At 38.9% G+C, this 16955-nt stretch overlaps 1 protein-coding gene across 3 annotated transcripts in view; it reads right to left on the bottom strand.

The window, feature by feature from the left end:
• Positions 1-433: 433 nt before the first annotated feature.
• The window catches only part of znf516 (zinc finger protein 516), a 138942-nt gene continuing 122420 nt past the window's right edge, over positions 434-16955 (bottom strand). For 2 of the 3 annotated variants that reach the window (XM_008108750.3, XM_008108749.3), the window contains exon 5: positions 434-3860. In XM_008108750.3, coding sequence (XP_008106957.2) covers positions 3640-3860 — 221 coding nt within the window. In that variant the 3' untranslated portion in view covers positions 434-3639. The remainder of the gene's footprint in view (positions 3861-16955) is intronic. The other variant, XM_008108751.3, reaches the window with a different exon arrangement.

Genomic DNA, 16955 nt, shown 5'->3' on the forward strand with positions numbered 1-16955 from the left:
CTCAATTATGAATTGGATTGGATTGCAAAGAAGGCTATTGCCATGTCGTGATGGAACCAGATTTCAACCCTATGATTTCTAACTTCCATTCAGTTGTTCTAAAATTATGGAGACTCATTTTTTTTGCTCACAAATCTCCCTCTCTTGTGAAAGGTACCTTAAATTATTTCAAAATTTAATTCTAAACCTTCAAATGTGTCTTCTTTTTCACACAAGATTTTAGTTGTTAATTTGCAGTAGAAATAATCTTTGGAATATAAATGTCAACCTCAATTGATTCATTTTGAAAAATAACAATATTTCAAAATCTTTTAAGGAGTCACTTTCAATATTGTTGTGTGCTGTGGCATAGATGCTTACTTTCTTACAGGAAGGTAAAAAGTGCAAGCAAAATGAAAAGAGGAATTGAGAAAGGGATGGCTGATACACCATCTGCAGTGCTCATAATCAAACCTTTTATTGTCTAAGGTACATTAGACGGCAACACTGTAGAAAACCTGTTAAGGAAAAGAAACAGATCGATAGAGGTAGTAGAAAGTCTTGGTAACAGTCAGAAGATGGCTTACAAAATGTGTCATGCTACAAAATTATCAAGTTTCCTTTTTTTCCCTTTTTAAAAAAAGGCTATTTGAAACGCAAAGAACTAAATAAATAAGAAACACAAATCATACTAAGCACTAGGGTCTAACTGAATTAACAAATCGATACAATATGGATGATAAAGGAGGAAATTACAAACCCTGGGATTCACACGTGGAAATGGCTGGTCTTTAATGAAGGATCCCCCCTCCCTCCCCGTTTCTTGTTTAATTAAGTGAAAATCTCATTTCTGTGCTATACACAGCATATAATTATTTAAACTGATTTCCCCTGCTGTTGTTCTTCATGTAGCTAAATTATGATTGTAAACTTTGCTGATTAGTACCCTTGTAATGGCAGTGACAGCACTTTCTTCTCTCGGTGTCTGACAGTCCTCAAGTAAACAGTCTCCAGCACGAGCGTTTCACTTCTAAATATTAACTACGATCCTTCCCTATCAGCTTGCAAAAAAGATAAAATAAAATAGAAAACCCAACACACTCTGAAAACACAATTTAAAACACAAACCCAACCCACAAAACATAATTATAGTTGCAGATGACAACTGGTATAACTTTTGGGGCAGAGCAGGGGGGTTTTTTGTAACAACTGGCAGCACACAAATCCAGCACAGAGGCTAGCTTTTTGAATTTCTGGCTCCTCATCTGTTTTAATTCAAACAAGAAAAAAATAAGTGCTTGATAAAGGAATAAAAGTAGCACTTGAGTGTGAATCCCAAAATTAACTATTGTTCTTTAGATGAAGAGATGATAGGGGTAAGGATGAGGATGGAACGACATATGGAGGACAGAAAGGAGGAGGAAAGTGTCTCTGTGAATTTCCGCACGATAACTTCAAAAGAGAGCTGATTACAATCACTTAGATAGGCATTTGCACAGACATTCTTATCTACACCAGGATTACAGCTGGCATACAGCTGGTGCACGAGTTATGAGGAACAAAACCAAAATCCCAAACCAGTGCATTACATACGAATGTTACAATGGCATTATTGTCAACAACTGCAAAGCAAATAATTTGCAACAAGTAGAACCCCAACTCAAACAGAGGCAGAAACAAAAATTAGAATGGGAGAAGGACATATTAAAAATCTTTGTGGAATAAGCTCGTGTACTACAAAAAAGAGCACTAACCCATTACAGTAGACAGTCAATGGCTGCTCTCAATCAGTATTAAAAGATTATCACCTGTTCTGTACATGTAAAATTATTGCTTTTTTTTGGAAAAATATAATTAGCATGCTAGTTTTTTTTTAAATCCTTTTCCTGCCTTTATAAAAATGTTAGTTTTTTTTAAAAAAAAACTAGTAAAGCTCTTTTTTTTGCAAAAAAAAAATTCACAGAATATTTTTTCAAGGCAGCAATTTCTTTTATGATGATGCATAAAATTATATGTGCAAAATCTGAAACTCTGAATTATTACCACCACACAAAGTGTCATGGCAATAAAAGAAAAGGAAATACAGTAGAGTCTCACTAATCCAAGCCTCGCTTATCCAAGCCTCTGGATAATCCAAGCCATTTTTGTAGTCAATGTTTCCAATATATCGTGATATTCTGGTGCTAAATTCGTAAATACAGTAATTACAACATAACATTACTGCGTATTGAACTACTTTTTCTGTCAAATTTGTTGTATAACATGAAGTTTTGGTGCTTAATTTGTAAAATCATAACCCAATTTGATGTTTAATAGGCTTTTCCTTGATCAGTCCTTATAATCCAAGATATTCGCTTATCCAAGCTTCTGCCGGCCCGTTTAGCTTGGATTAGTGAGACTCTACTGTATTTATATCTGTAGAATATGTTTTTTAATAAACTGCAGAGACTATGGTGAACAACCTGCCATCCTCACCCTACATTGAAAACTTGCATTTAAAAATAGTTACTGAAGAGGTATATAAAGCTTCTTTTCTCTCCTGATCACCCCGTGATTACCAAGTACAAAACATGATACATTAGATGAACACTGACCTGCCACCAAGAAAGGTACTCTCCTTTTCCCAAATATGTCACCAGATCCCAAAAGGATAATTATAGGTACACACTGTCCCATAGAAGAACCCAGGTCTGCCTGAACTATTTTTAATTAAACAAAATCTATTCAAAGCATATAAATCAGCAGCTTTAAACAGCTGAATCTCATATTTTTGCAAGGCGGTGTGATGTTTCCTCCTTTTAAATTTCTTTTTTTAAAGCATGAACATTTCCGTTGTGATCAGGACACAGAAAATAGCACTGTTAAAGAAAGAAAAGGCAGAATAAACAAACAGACAGGCCCTGAGAGTAAAACAAAAACCCAGAAAAGCCCCATAGAAGCCTGGGCTGTGAGAGCTTCATTTATTTTAATTTTTTTGTCTTCTTCTTAGTGTTTGACTAGCTGCTTCCTTTCTTTCTAAAATGAGACAAGAAGCATTCTTAAAGAAGTGTTTTGATTTCCATATTCACATACTATTAATGGTGTGCAGTCAAGGGTAAGCCCACTGGAAATGCGAGTGGTCCCCAAACTATCATGAAACAACCTCACTGCAGAATGATGGCTTCTCTCTTTAGTCCCTTCTGTCCTTCATCAAGCTTGGCTTTCACAGCACTGAACGACTCTTCCATTTTGCATTCTTCCTTTCTTTTTTAAATAAAAAAGGGAGTTGTAGGTTTTTTTTCTCGGCATGACAGCCATTGGCAGTTTCATTAATCACGCCTTCCCACATTCCCAAATCCACTGTTTGTTTCCCTCCTCCTAAATAAAAATAAAACATATCAAACAACCACAAGGGAGGATTTTTGTTGCAGTGCTGCCCTCCAAATTATATAAAGTTTAATTTTTTTCCAGTGTCTAAAAAAGTTATCTTGATTAATATAGATGCTTTGTGCCGCCACAACGCTTGCCAACTCCACTGTTTATTATAAAAGAAATAAGAAACCGCGGGGACTGATTAGTACGTCAATTTGTATATATCTTACGTAGCGTCTTCATTTATTTTTAAATGATTAACAGCGTAGAGGCATCACTCTTCTAGCAAAACACAGAGTGCAGGCATCACTATAACACAGTTGCTCCGGGGAATGGATGGATTGAAAGGAAGTTTTCCAGCTGTTCGTTCATGGGGGCATTTGAATAATTACTCAGCGGCTGTTGGAACCGTCGGTCGGGGTACTGGCTGTTGTCAAAGGGCACCCGGTGTACACACTGGACGTGTGTTTTTAGGTTCCCTTTCTGAGAGGCACTGTATGGACAATATCTGCATTGGAATGGTCTTTCACCTATATGGGGAAAAGAAATGACAGCATGAAGTGGGAAGAGAAAGCGTTATATTCTACTTATTTCCTAGTAACAGCCTGTACTCCTGCTTCCATTTCTGGGCTACAGCAGTAGAGCCATCATACATTTTTACTGGCCCTTGCTACCTTTTTTATTAGCATTATGCACATTACCACTGACCTAATACATCACAAAGAGTTATTTTTAATCATCTCCAAGGAGAGCACAGCATGTCAGGTTCCTATAAACTCTATGACATACTAGAATAGCAAATAATAGTGACTGAAGGAGCATTTAAGAAAAGGTTAAGAATAGCTAGAAGAAGTAGAAAAGACTAGAGGGGAAGTGGGAATGCAAGATTTTTATGGTAACAGAGGGGATTTATAACTGAGTGATAGGATACTGGTGCCAGGGCTGAATTAAGGTTCATGGAAGTGGTATGTTTACCCATATTTAGGGGACCCAAATGTCTTACACATTATTTCATCATACGCTTGCAGTCGGAAATATAGGGGGGAAAGCAGTCAGCCTGGTATAAAGGCATGCAATCTCTCCTTGCCGAAGTCTACACATTTATATAGCACTAGCTGTGCCCGGCCACGCGTTGCTGTGGCATTGTCTGATGGTGTTGGTGAGAAATTGTTGAGGTAGTGGTGGTATTGAATGTCTGTTGTATGGTTGTCTTTATGTTTAGTATGCATTTGGTTGTTTGTGTACTGTGAAAGTGGTGAGGGTAGAGGGGGTCTATGTCCCTGTGTAGTATTGTATAGTATTTATACGTTGTCCATGTGTTGTGAATGCTTGGATTGTGTCCTGCTGCATAGTAGAAAGGGCTGGGCTGGATGGCCCTTAGGGGTCTCTCTAAACTCTTGGATTCTATGTTTCTATATTATTTATTATTATTATTATTATTATTATTATTATTATTATTATTATCATCATCATCATCATCATCTTCATCATCATTATTATGTAGAGGCTGGATGGCCATCTGTCAGGAGTGCTTGGATTGTGTCCTCCTGCATTGTAGAAGGAAGTTGATCTGGATGATTCTTGGGGGTCACTCCAAACCTTAGGATATGATGATGTTGTTATTATTATTAGTAGTAGTAGTATTAGTATTGAGAGGCTGGGTGGCCATCTGTTGGGAGTGCTTGGATTATGTCCTGCATGGCAGAACTGGGTTGGACTGGATGGCCTTTAGGGGTGTCTCCTAACTGTCTGATGCTATGATTCGATGTGTATTATTATTGTGCAGATATTGCAGAGCTTAGCCTTCTAACTGGCAGCAACTGGATAAAAAACAATTATTCCTCTCCCTCTAATTAGGACTTTTTTTCTTTTTGTTGTATGAACCTAGAGGCATGGATGAGGGGTTGTGCTGCCAAGTTTAGTGTTTCTGGGATGTGTAGTTTTGTTGTTTTGTCCTAGGCCGAAATTTCATTACCCTTTTATATATATAGATTACAGGTTTGCTTCTTCATTCATGCATTCAGATTTCCCTTTTTACTTAACATTTCATCACAACTCATGGGACTTCGTAGACTAAAACAAGGATCCCAGTTTTGGTTAGAGCTCTATACAATGATATCAACCAACTTTTTAAACAAGAGCTAATGCCATATTTTTGTTCTTGTTGTTCCAAAACAGGGAGTACCTGCCCTATTTTCAGTCAAATCTGTGGACTGCAACCAGCATTTTAGTAAAAATGCTACTGGGGGCTATTTTGGGGTGCATGGGCAGGACAAAATAGCAATTAAACAGACAACCATGCTTCCCAGAAACTACTGGAGTTGTAGTTCTCTACTTTGTGCTAAATTTTTTTCCTCGGTGATGGTGGTTGAGGATTTTTGGGAGTTCTGGAGGTCAGATAAAAAGACCTCTCATTCTGCATGTAGTCAGTAAACTGTGCCTAACTTCATTCTTCAAAAATAAAATAAAAAAGGAATGTAGAGGCAGGAAGAAACAAATACTGTTTTAACAATCTAGAACACACACATTCTGTTCAATTATCTGTTTTAATGACATGTTATTCTGTTAAGAGAACAACCCTGTTCTTATATATGAGACATTGTGTGGGAGGTTGCTTGAAGTACAATTATGCAGAATCTGATCTGTGCATGATTCCTGATATTTTTAACTGCAAAGCCATACAAAGAACCCCTTTTTTTAAAAGTCACACAGGTTTCATTTGCATGCACTTGAAACCACTAAGCAGGCTTTATCATATGGAGCAACTATGTAATACTATTGTGTCTCAAAAAGCCATCCAGTGTCTTGTGTGGTTGAATGTCTCTTCTTTAATTTGATTAGTTGATTGTTTCCTGTACCTACCAGACCTTCTCCTTACAAAGAAAAAGATCTCCAGTACCCTAATGGAGGGGGTGACCATTTCTGCATCACCCTCTCAAAGGCACAGATTTGCATAAAAAGGCTAATTTACATTTTGTAAATTTAGATATACTAATATTATGGCTTAAACAGAAATACAGCTCAACATAGTGGGGAACCCTGTGAACAGTTGAGTTCTGTGATTGCTCACTCATTATAGTGTCCAAGAACTAAATGCTAAGGAACAACATTAAGACCAGTCATCTCCAAGTTTTTAAGATCCATTTGTTAGAAACCACTTCATGCACTATGCCAGTCCAACAATACTGGCATAGGTAAGGACAGCAGGAAGAAAATGGCTGCAGGTGTTTAAGTTATTAAATAAAACAGCACTGCATCAATAGCTGCTCAGAACCAGATGTTGTTTGCTTTCACTCAAAACCATGACGCAACTTGGGAAGAAGTCCAATGAGGAGCTACGGTGGTGCCCCTGTGCCGGTTGAACTGCTAACCTAAAGGTTGGTGGTTTGAGTCCACAAGATGGGGTGAGCTCCCATCTGTCAGCCCTAGTTTCTCATGTGGGGACATAACAGAAGCCTCCCAGCAGGATGGTAACACATCCGGGCATCCCCTGAGCAACGTCTTTGTAGATGGCCAATTCTCTCACACCAGAAGCGACTTGTAATATGTTCGCTTCTGACACAATAAGAAACTGCTTTAGTGCAGCAATAAGACTATAGTCTTTACTTTTCAAATGCAGTGGATACCTTCAAAGATACATAAAAGACCATCCTTTGTCATGTAGAAGTCATGGCCATCCAATAATAATAATAATAATAATAATAGTGCCAAAAGATCTCAGCCGGCATTTGGAAACAATAGACATTGATAAAATTACGATCTGCCAACTGCAAAAGGCCACCCTACTGGGATCTGCGCGCATCATCTGAAAATACATTACAAAGTCCTAGACACTTGGGAAGTAGGGTTGTTGTATGTCTTTCGGGCTGTGTGGCCAAGTTCCAGAAGTATTCTCTCCTAGTATCCTAGGAGAGAATACTTCTGGAACATGGTCACACAGCCTGAAAGACATACAACAACCCTGTGATCCCGGCCATGAAAGCCTTCGACAACACACTTGGGAAGTGTTCGACTTGTGATTTTGTGATACGAAATCCAGGATATCTATCTTGTTTGCTGTGTCATACAATAACAACAACAACAACAACAACAACAACAACAACAACAACCTTATTTATATACCGCTCCATCTCCTTGAGAGAGAACTCAGGGCGGTTTCCAACATAAACATAAAAACATTCAATTGTCAAAAGACACCATACAACAAAGTTAAACATAATAAACAATGTCATAAAACAGAACCAAAACAATTCTATTAAAAACAGACACAAAATTAAAAATCCTGATCAATATACCCCATCAAGGATTCAAATACCAGTAAACAGAACTTCAAGGTAGACATGGTCAATTATAAGGGAGAGGTAAAAACTTGTGCATCAGAGTGTCATAGGGCCAGGGAGTGGATAAAGTGCAGAGCAGGGTCCTAGTTGACAACCAGGGGTGGGGTGGGGGGGTCTAGGGACTAATCTTGCTCAAACACCTGCAGGAACCACCAGGTTTTCAGATCCTTGCAGAAAGACGACAATGTAGGGGCTTGCCTGATCTCTCTGGGAAGGGTGTTCCAGAGCTCGGGGGCTACCACTGAGAAGGCCCTCTCCCTCGTCCCCACCAGCTGTGCTTGTGACGGCGGTGGGAGCAAGAGAAGGGCCTTCCTGGCTGATCTTAAAGCCCATGCTGGTTTGTTGGGGGAGATGTGATCACAGACATAGGCAGGACCTGAACCCGATCATTAGTTCACATGTCAATATACAGCATTAATCTTTTATTGTAATAAAGTTATATGGGTTGATGTGATAATATCAGACACAAAATCATTATCATCATCATATTACCACAATCACTGCTACAACTACCACCACCACCAAACAGGTGTTTTTTATGACTGAGAACGTTTGATGGTCAAGCCCACATTGACTTGAAAGCTGTAAAGAGAGATAAAGCATACTTCCCATAAAAGCATGTCACACTGAAAAGGTTTTTTACCACAGTGGGAAAACAGCAGGGCTATTCCACACCCCCAGTGAACCTCAAAAAAAAGCCACAAATAAACAGGAGCCTACAGCTCCCAGGCAATGGCATTCTGAGCAGCCCTGTCTGAACAATGTGGCTTGCAATCCTGATGGCTAAAGCTACATGGCAAGATGCATCTTACATTCATACATTAACCTTAAGCCAAAGCCTCTATGAAGGGAAACAGACCATTTTCAATTAACACAACATCAGATGCAACATCCATGTGAAAATATTCCCAGTAAATTTCAATCCCTGCCTTTGGCAGTCCTGGAAAGAACTAAAGAAAAGCCAGTGTTGCTTGACATAATGTATTAACTATCTTTCCTTTGTTAATAGATTGAGAAAAATCCTAATTAAGGCTGGCCCAAGATTCATGACATTTACCAGTCAAAGTCTGCAGTGAGTGGAGAAGATTTGCAACAAAATTAAAGGGGGAACAGGGGGGAAAGCTGCTATACAGACTGCAGTATATTTGAAATGTAGGAAACGGTAACTGAGTGAGAGATGTGATAAAACTTCTTTAGTTGGATGCCAGATTCCTTGCAGTAAACGAAGAAAGATGTCTTATATTTTTGCATGGCTACCTCATGCCTAACAGACAGACACACAATTCCAAGAGGAGATGTTCATCATTAATTTTTTTTAAATCACCCCATTAACACATGCACACATTCAGACACACTTTAGTTCCACTGGGGAATGTGGGAATGTAGTGGGAGGGGAAGTGAACATCTCATTCCAGTATCTCTGGGTAAGAATTGTTAGAAGAACAAAGAGAGGAGATGGAATAAGGAACCTTGGCCTGGGGATGTAATTAGGGTATTTATGTGGGACGGCAACCACAATCCGTGATTTCTTGGGAAGGGATGCCCTCCAGGTCCAGTTGTAATACACCCACAAAGGAGAATCACACATAGCAGGAAACATGAAAGGGGTTATGACTATCCCACAACATAAGACTAAAGAGAAGGCCAGGGGCTGAGACAGTACATGGGAGGGGGGTGAGAGTTTTTCTCTAAGCCGACCAAGTTAGTAGAATTCTCTCTAGGTGCAACACTGGAGGAGAAGGCCATAGCTAAGAGCAAAACATTCCCACAGCGTTGTTTCTGTGATAGGAACAGGGGCCCCTGTGCTAAATTAGAATATGTAGTTGCCTTTTGCAAATGTCTCCATTATCATCAGAGAAAGTATTAAAGGAGGATGGGCACAGAAAAGTTTGAAAAGAAAGTCCGAGGAAGAGTTTCTCTGTTATGTGGAAGAAGAGATGAACTGCAGCCATTATAAGTTGTGGCTAAGGAGATACTAAAACTCCACTAAGATATAAAGATGCCAGGTAACCGAGGCTATTTTAACTGGCTTCAGACCAAACGACTTCAAATCAATTATTTGATTGCAGGCTAATAAAAACTGCCTGCACATACTGCGCGTAAGAATAAAAACACCTCGTTTTCATCAAGCCAAATGGGATATTTGTTTGATTAACGCATTCCAGCAATCAGAATATGGAAAGGTACTACTGTGATTCATTCCATCCAAATCTGGCTCATCACAGATCTTAGAAAGCTTGCCTTTGACTTCCTTCTGAAGTTTCAACTATGTCTGTGGGTTATAAACAAAAGTGGGTTGAAATGACTTGGATCATCATTTGAGGGCTGTTTTTTGAGAAGAACTATCATGAATACCCCGTTTCCCCTAAAATGAGGCATCCCCTGAAAATAAGACCTAGTAGAGGTTTTGCTGAATTGCTAAATATAAGGCCTCCCCTGAAAGTAAGACCTAACAAAGTTTTTGTTTGGAAGCATGCCCGCCAAAGAGAACACCAGAGCATGCAGGATCGGTAAATGTACGTACCATAGAGTGTTGTACATGGAAATACTGGTAGTAACAAGAAATTCTTGATAGGATTCACAGTTTATCTGGTTATGCTGGTTTGTGATGACAACTACTGTACAGTATATAATAAATGTTCATTGTTTTGTTCAACAATAAATGTGAATTCTTCTTCATGGAAAAATAACACATCCCCTGAAAATAAAACCTAGAGCATCTTTGAGAGCAAAAATTAATATAAGACACTGTCTTATTTTCGGGGAAACATGTTATGATGGTGTCACACTGCTATTAGAGATGTTTCAGATGTAGGCAGAGCAAGAATACATAGAGTTGCTGTGAGTCTTCCAGGCTGTATGGCCATGTTCCAGAAACATTCTCTCCTGATGTTTCAGCCACATCTATGGTTCTGGCCCAGCTTCCTTGTCCGAACATATCTCCATCTATGATCCACCTTGGAGGTTAAGATTGGTGGAGGAGGCCCTGCTCTCGATCCCACCACCCTTGCAAGTGCGATTGGTGGGGACGAGAGACAGGGCCTTCTCAGTGGTGGCTCTTTGTCTGTGGAACTCCCTCCCTAATGAAATCAGGTCGGCCCCCTCCTTTTTATCTTTCCGTAAAAAACTCATTTGAGCACCAAACACAGCCATAATAATAAGAACGATTTATGTGACTGATAATGAAGGGATCCCGGATTATTATTTAGGCTTGTGCAGTTTTAAATGATGTTTTTATAACTGATGTTTTAATTATTTGTTTTTAATTGTATTGTTTTTATAACTGTTTGTTTTTAGCATCTAATGACTGCCTGTTGTGAAGCTGCCCTGAATCCCCCCTCAGGGGTGAGAAGGACAGAATACAAATGTATGAAATAAATACATAAATAAATATGACAGGCATCCTCAAAGGTTGTGAGGTCTACTGGAAACTGGGCAAGTGAGGTTTATATATCTGTGGAAAGTCTAGGGTGGGAAAAAGAACTCTTGTCTGCCTGAGGCAAGTGTGAATGTTGCAAATTGTCCACCTTGATTAGCATTGAATAGCCTTTCAGCTTCAAAGTCTGGCTGCTTCTTGCCTGGGGGATTCTTTGTTGGGAGGTGTTAGCTAGCCATGATTGTTTCTTGTCTGGAATTCCTCTGTTTTTTTTAGTGTTGGTCTTTATTACTGTCCTGATTTTAGTTTTTTTAAATACTGGTAGCCATATTATGTTCATTTTCATGGTTTACATATGCCATATACATATGTCAGTCTGAAAGGCTTATCTAAGATTGTGTTAAGATGTTACACTGCACAACCCAAGAATTATGACACAACTGTACCACTGAATCTTTGGGAGAAAGGGACAAAGAAGCAAACAAAACCAAAAGCAAAAGATGGCTTGAGTCAACACTACTTTATTAATACACTTCGCTCTGGTTGCTAGCATATAAAGGAAGCCTAATGATTGACCTTTGCTCATGGTGAAAAATCGAACCTGATAGCTTGTTATAAACAACTAGTGCACTGTGTTGTCTTGTAAGCCACTCCAAGTCCCCTTGGAGAAATGGGGCGGGATATAAATAAAAATATTACTACTACTACTACTACTACTACTATTGTAATTATTATTATTATTATTATTATTATTATTATTATTATTATTATTATTATTATTATTAAACTATGGAACATAAGTAACACTGAACAGTTTCTCAATGTGATATGAGGATCAGGAAGCCCGGGATTTTTTAAAAATATGGCTATGTGAAGAATAGGACGCCTTTTCTTACTTCAAACAAATTTCTAGCAGACATTTGAGCAAGATTTACAGGTGCCACTCCTACTGTAATGAAACATGTTTGATGTGCTCAGATTCAGCTAAAAGTTAAAAGTTTCCGGAACATGTTTTGTTGTAAACTGAAAGACGGAACTCTAGCACCCCTGTTCAACATATACCTAATATTTCTTAATGTTTTTGTACAATAATGTTTATACCTATAAAGGCAACCAATTAGATTGCCATTTATTTATTCATTATTTTGATTAATTGAATCCTTGAATTTCCTACAACTGTTTAAAAACAACATTTGAAATACTCAGAAGTAAACAATTAATAACAGGATTTTAAAACTCAAAGAAGGTATACATGATATTGCACCATGTGTCAGTGCAATGTCATAAACATGGCTTTTAGTTGAAGATATTGAAGTTGGTAGTTTCATTACATTTTCAATTGGAATTTGAATCTTTGCTATGTTATCATTGGCACTTAACATGGGGAGGAAAAAATGTCAAAATATAAGATCATGTTGTAGTAGTATTTGCTGCACTTCCTCTTTGATCACATATTTTCTGTTTGTTCACAAACACACGGACGTTTGGATGTATTATAAAATGTATTCATCTCTAGTGTCAGCCTTTAAGAAAACCCTCTCTATTCAATAATAGTTAAGTCATCTAATTTTTTTGCAGTGAACGCTTTTAAAAATTATATTTCAAACTTTTCATTTCTGAAAAGGATTTTCAAAAGGATTCTTGAGAACTGTGTGAGTTCTCTTTCAATATATAGTGTATATAATAAAGGGTGTATGTGTACACACATCCATAACACTTTCTTTTGGATTTCATGGTATGTTGCAATCATATCTTGCCCAAATCTATATAGGTTTTTCAAACTTTCACCAGCTGACCAATTCCATTAAAACAGATGAATACCTAGTCCAAAGTCAAGACTTAAAATCCTGTTCAGTCCTAATAAAAAGGACTTAGCAACGTAGATCTGTGAACGACTAGTGTGCATCTACTCCAAGAGGCTGGCCCATACAGATGCTGGGCTTTGAGGGGACCTTGACACCAAAGACCTCTGGGAAGGGAGTATCTTGGCACAGTCCATTTCCCAGTTGCCACCCTCCTACCATAGTGCCTTGGCTCAAAGGACCCCTCATAGCCAGGCACTGAGGAAATATGTAGCTCTATTTGAAGATGGCTTCTGATGCAAGGTGTGTACTAAAAGTTCATATCTTGCTCTGACAGCAATGGTTTTATTCGGAGGTACCAGGTGGTGGAGTCATCTATTGCCATTTGCCACTGTTCTGCTTGGACATAGTCATTTTGGATAAGTCCTTATACAAAGGGCAAGATTGTCAAACCACTTGTGCTATGGCCTGTTGCAGCAGAATGAATGAATGCATTTTATTATTACGGTCAAAGAACAGGAGTGTAAAACTTTGAAATATTAAAAACAGAAGGTTTTTTTTTAAGTGTTAACATTAAGACCAGCGACTCGAAACATTAAAAGCAGAAAGTCCATGTTATGGAATCGACCTACACAGTTTCATAGAACAGTGATTCCCAAAGTGGGCGCTACCGCCCCCTAGTGGGTGCTGCAGCGATTCAGGGGGGCGGTGATGGCCACAGGTGCATTTGGGGGAGGTGAAAGCATAAAAGAAAGAAGATTTAGAAAAAATGATTTATGTATTCTGCTCATAGCGGGGCCTCTTCCAAGAGTGCGAGATAGGGTTAAACCTCTACCTCTCTCCTGAGGCACCTATTAGGACACGGGACGGGGCCAGGGGAGGGGAGGGGTCTCTTCCCAGGTGCCGGAGACAGGGCTGAGCCCCTGAGGCGCCTGTTAGGACACAGGGGGAGGAGCTAGAGGAGTGGACGTGGCTTCTTCCCAAGAGCCCGAGACAGGGCTGAGAATCTATACCTCTCCTGAGGCACTTGTTGGGACACAGAGGGCGGAGCTAGAGAAGGGGGTGGGGCCTCCTTCCAAGAGCCCAAGACAGGGCTGAGCCTCTATACTTCTCCTGAGACGACTTTTCGGACTAAAGGGCAGGGCTAGGGGCGGGGCCTTTTCCCAAGAGCGCGAGACAGGGCTGAGCCTCTGTATACCTTCCCTGAGGCGCTTATTAGAACACATGGGAGGGGTATAGACGTTCAGCCCTGTCAGGCACTTGGGAAGAGACCATGCCCCCTCCTCTAGCCCTGCCCCCTGTGTCCTGGCAGGTGCTGCAGGACAGGGATAGAAGCTCAGCCCTGCCTCAGAGCTTGTAACTCTGCCCATTCCAGTCCTGGCCGCCCATTTGTGGCCCCGTCCACCTCCCCCTCCCAGCCCTGCATCTTGGACTAGGGGAGAGGCTCAGCCCCGCCCTCTTGAGCAGGAGCCACGCCCCCTCTAAGCCACACCTCCCTTCCCAGAGGGCGCTGAGTCATATTTTTTCTGGAAAGGGGGCGGTAAGCCAAATAAGTTTGGGAACCACTGTCATAGAATCATAGAGTTGGAAGAGGCTTCACGGGCCATCCAATCCAACTCCTTGCCAAGAAGCAGGAAAATCTCATTCAAAGCACCCCCAACAGATGGCATTCATATATGATGCTTATAAAAGCTGTGGGTATAATGAAATGAGTAAGTTAAAATATTATCTGCTAAAATCATCCACAATCTGCCTCATTTTTATAACTGCCGCTTCTCAGTCTTTTGGCTAAGCTCAAGTGTAGTACCTGTTGCAGAAGCAGTTTTACACCATCAAATCAAGGCATAAGTTGGTATTTTTGATATGGGGATTCCATTCATATGAGAGGAGTATGAATTTTTCTTAGATATCTTCACACCTGTGTAGAGATCCAAGTGTCTACATTGGAAAGGGCTAACTGAATTTAGGCATTAATCGTTTATTTATTAAACCTATATCTGCTCTGCTTGCATTTTTAAAAATGTTCAAAGTAACTTGAAACATTTCATTTTTTTTTTTAAAAAAAAGCAAATAAAAGCTTAGAGATACCAAGTTTAGAAACATCTTTTCCAAGGAATAAATGACTTAAGCTCAGCAAGCCAAAAAATGTGTGTGTGTGTGTGTGTTTTTTAAATGGAAGTCTTGAAAGGTAGAAGGCCATCATAGAATGAGCAAGACAACCATCCCCAGGTAGAAAAGTTGATAGCCCTTGAGATGTCATAGAGAATAATCTTTCCATATTTCCTAAAATACTAATGGAGAGAAAAGCCTCTCTAGTCAATCTTAATGAATGGCCAGGTACTTATCCGGACGCAAACTTCCTTTATCTGCCCTAATCCTGTGCCACAGAATGTACAGAGAACAGAGTAGAATTCATAGCCATGAACCAGTTTGGCACATTACAATTGCTACATTTATGATTTGGGATTAATATCCTCAGTTCAATAGCTATTCATAAACATAGCAGACTTGTGGAATCAATTGCTGAATGGTATGCTAATGTTTATATAAACCCCATTGATTTTGTGGGTATACTCTGGCTAGTACTAGCAACTGGATTTGAGCCAATGGTTCCCAACTATCTATTTTTAATAATTATTTCCACTACACTAAAAAATGAGCTCCTGCTTAGTGCTTCAGGACTATACTTGACAAATCTGCTTCAATATGATCTTATTGCAAATCAAAGAAGACAGCCTCTAATGCAATATTTGTTATCTCCCATATGGGGAGGTGTGCTCTCAGAACCAATCTGTTCCACCCATAGCACAGATCTCTGGACATTTTCACACATGACATTAAAAACAGCTTTGAACACAGGAAGTATGCACAAATTTGAATACAGTGAAAGTAGAATACAGTGGGAAAGACAATCTTTTTGAACATCCAATGTCTTTCTATCCATTATGATTACTTCACTCAATTTACAAATCTGAGAAATTCAAAACCAAATTTAAGTGATATTTTTGAAGATACTTTCTGTCTTTTCTGTCTTATTTCACTATGCACAACTCACAAACACGGTGAATTCAATCCAACTATATCCATCTTTAAACTATATGCAGAGGAATTAACATATTCAATCAAACCCAAGTTAGGGGTAAGAATATGGTTGTAAAATATGGTTTGTGTAATTTCTTGGGACTGGTTTATCAGTGGTTTAAAATGTCAATACGGTTCCATTTAATTCGATGAAGATTAACTCAAATAACAATGATTTAAATGGATTGGCAAAGTTGACACTTATTTCTAGATTCACTGATTGAATATTCTTCCCTTCTGAAAATCTTATCTTTGAAGGTTCCTTGAATAGATCAATAAGGTAAGCAGCTTTGATTATTTGGGATTTATATAACTGTCTTACATGTCCTTAAATAGGGTAGTATCAAGAATGTTAAAAGAAAATTACCATTGTAAAACACACTTAATCTTTATTGAAAAATCTCCTTTTTCAGAATGAAGAAGGAACTGCAGAAATGACCAAAATAATCATTTTCAAACCCATTTTAATTAAACAATTTTACTATCTAAAATGATAGTAAGAACTTCACATGGGGGAGTGATTGCAAATTCAAGTGTGACACTCCAGCAGAACTGAGATTATTTTAGTGTCTTTAGGGATTTTTTCTTTAGTGAAGAGAACAATTATGCCCTTAAACAGAAAAAAAAGCCAGTGGTGTTTCTAGAATGTTTGGAAGCATCTCTCCACCTACAAAAAGTAAACTAGAGTGAAATGGAGGACAGAATGTCCTGTTGTTTTATTGCAGTGATAAATATGACAGTAGACACAGTCAATCTTTGCAGTTTAATTAATAACAACACCGACAAGGCAGAGAATAAAGAGAAAATACAGCTGTCACAAATATGAGGCATAGAAATAATTTCTGTTGATGGCCATCCACTTAGAACCTTTGCAACAAAGGACATTAAAGACTGGTACATCTTGTCCTTATTTAGCTGTTTAGAAGTTGCTATAGCTTTCAAGAGGACTATATTGAGCATAGGTGCAATGCTAAGTCATGATTTGTGTTCCCTCTTGAAATATAAATAAGTTGTAATCCTGCACAC

The sequence above is a fragment of the Anolis carolinensis genome, chromosome 4 (assembly GCF_035594765.1).
Source record: "Anolis carolinensis isolate JA03-04 chromosome 4, rAnoCar3.1.pri, whole genome shotgun sequence".
Taxonomy (NCBI): domain Eukaryota; kingdom Metazoa; phylum Chordata; class Lepidosauria; order Squamata; family Dactyloidae; genus Anolis; species Anolis carolinensis.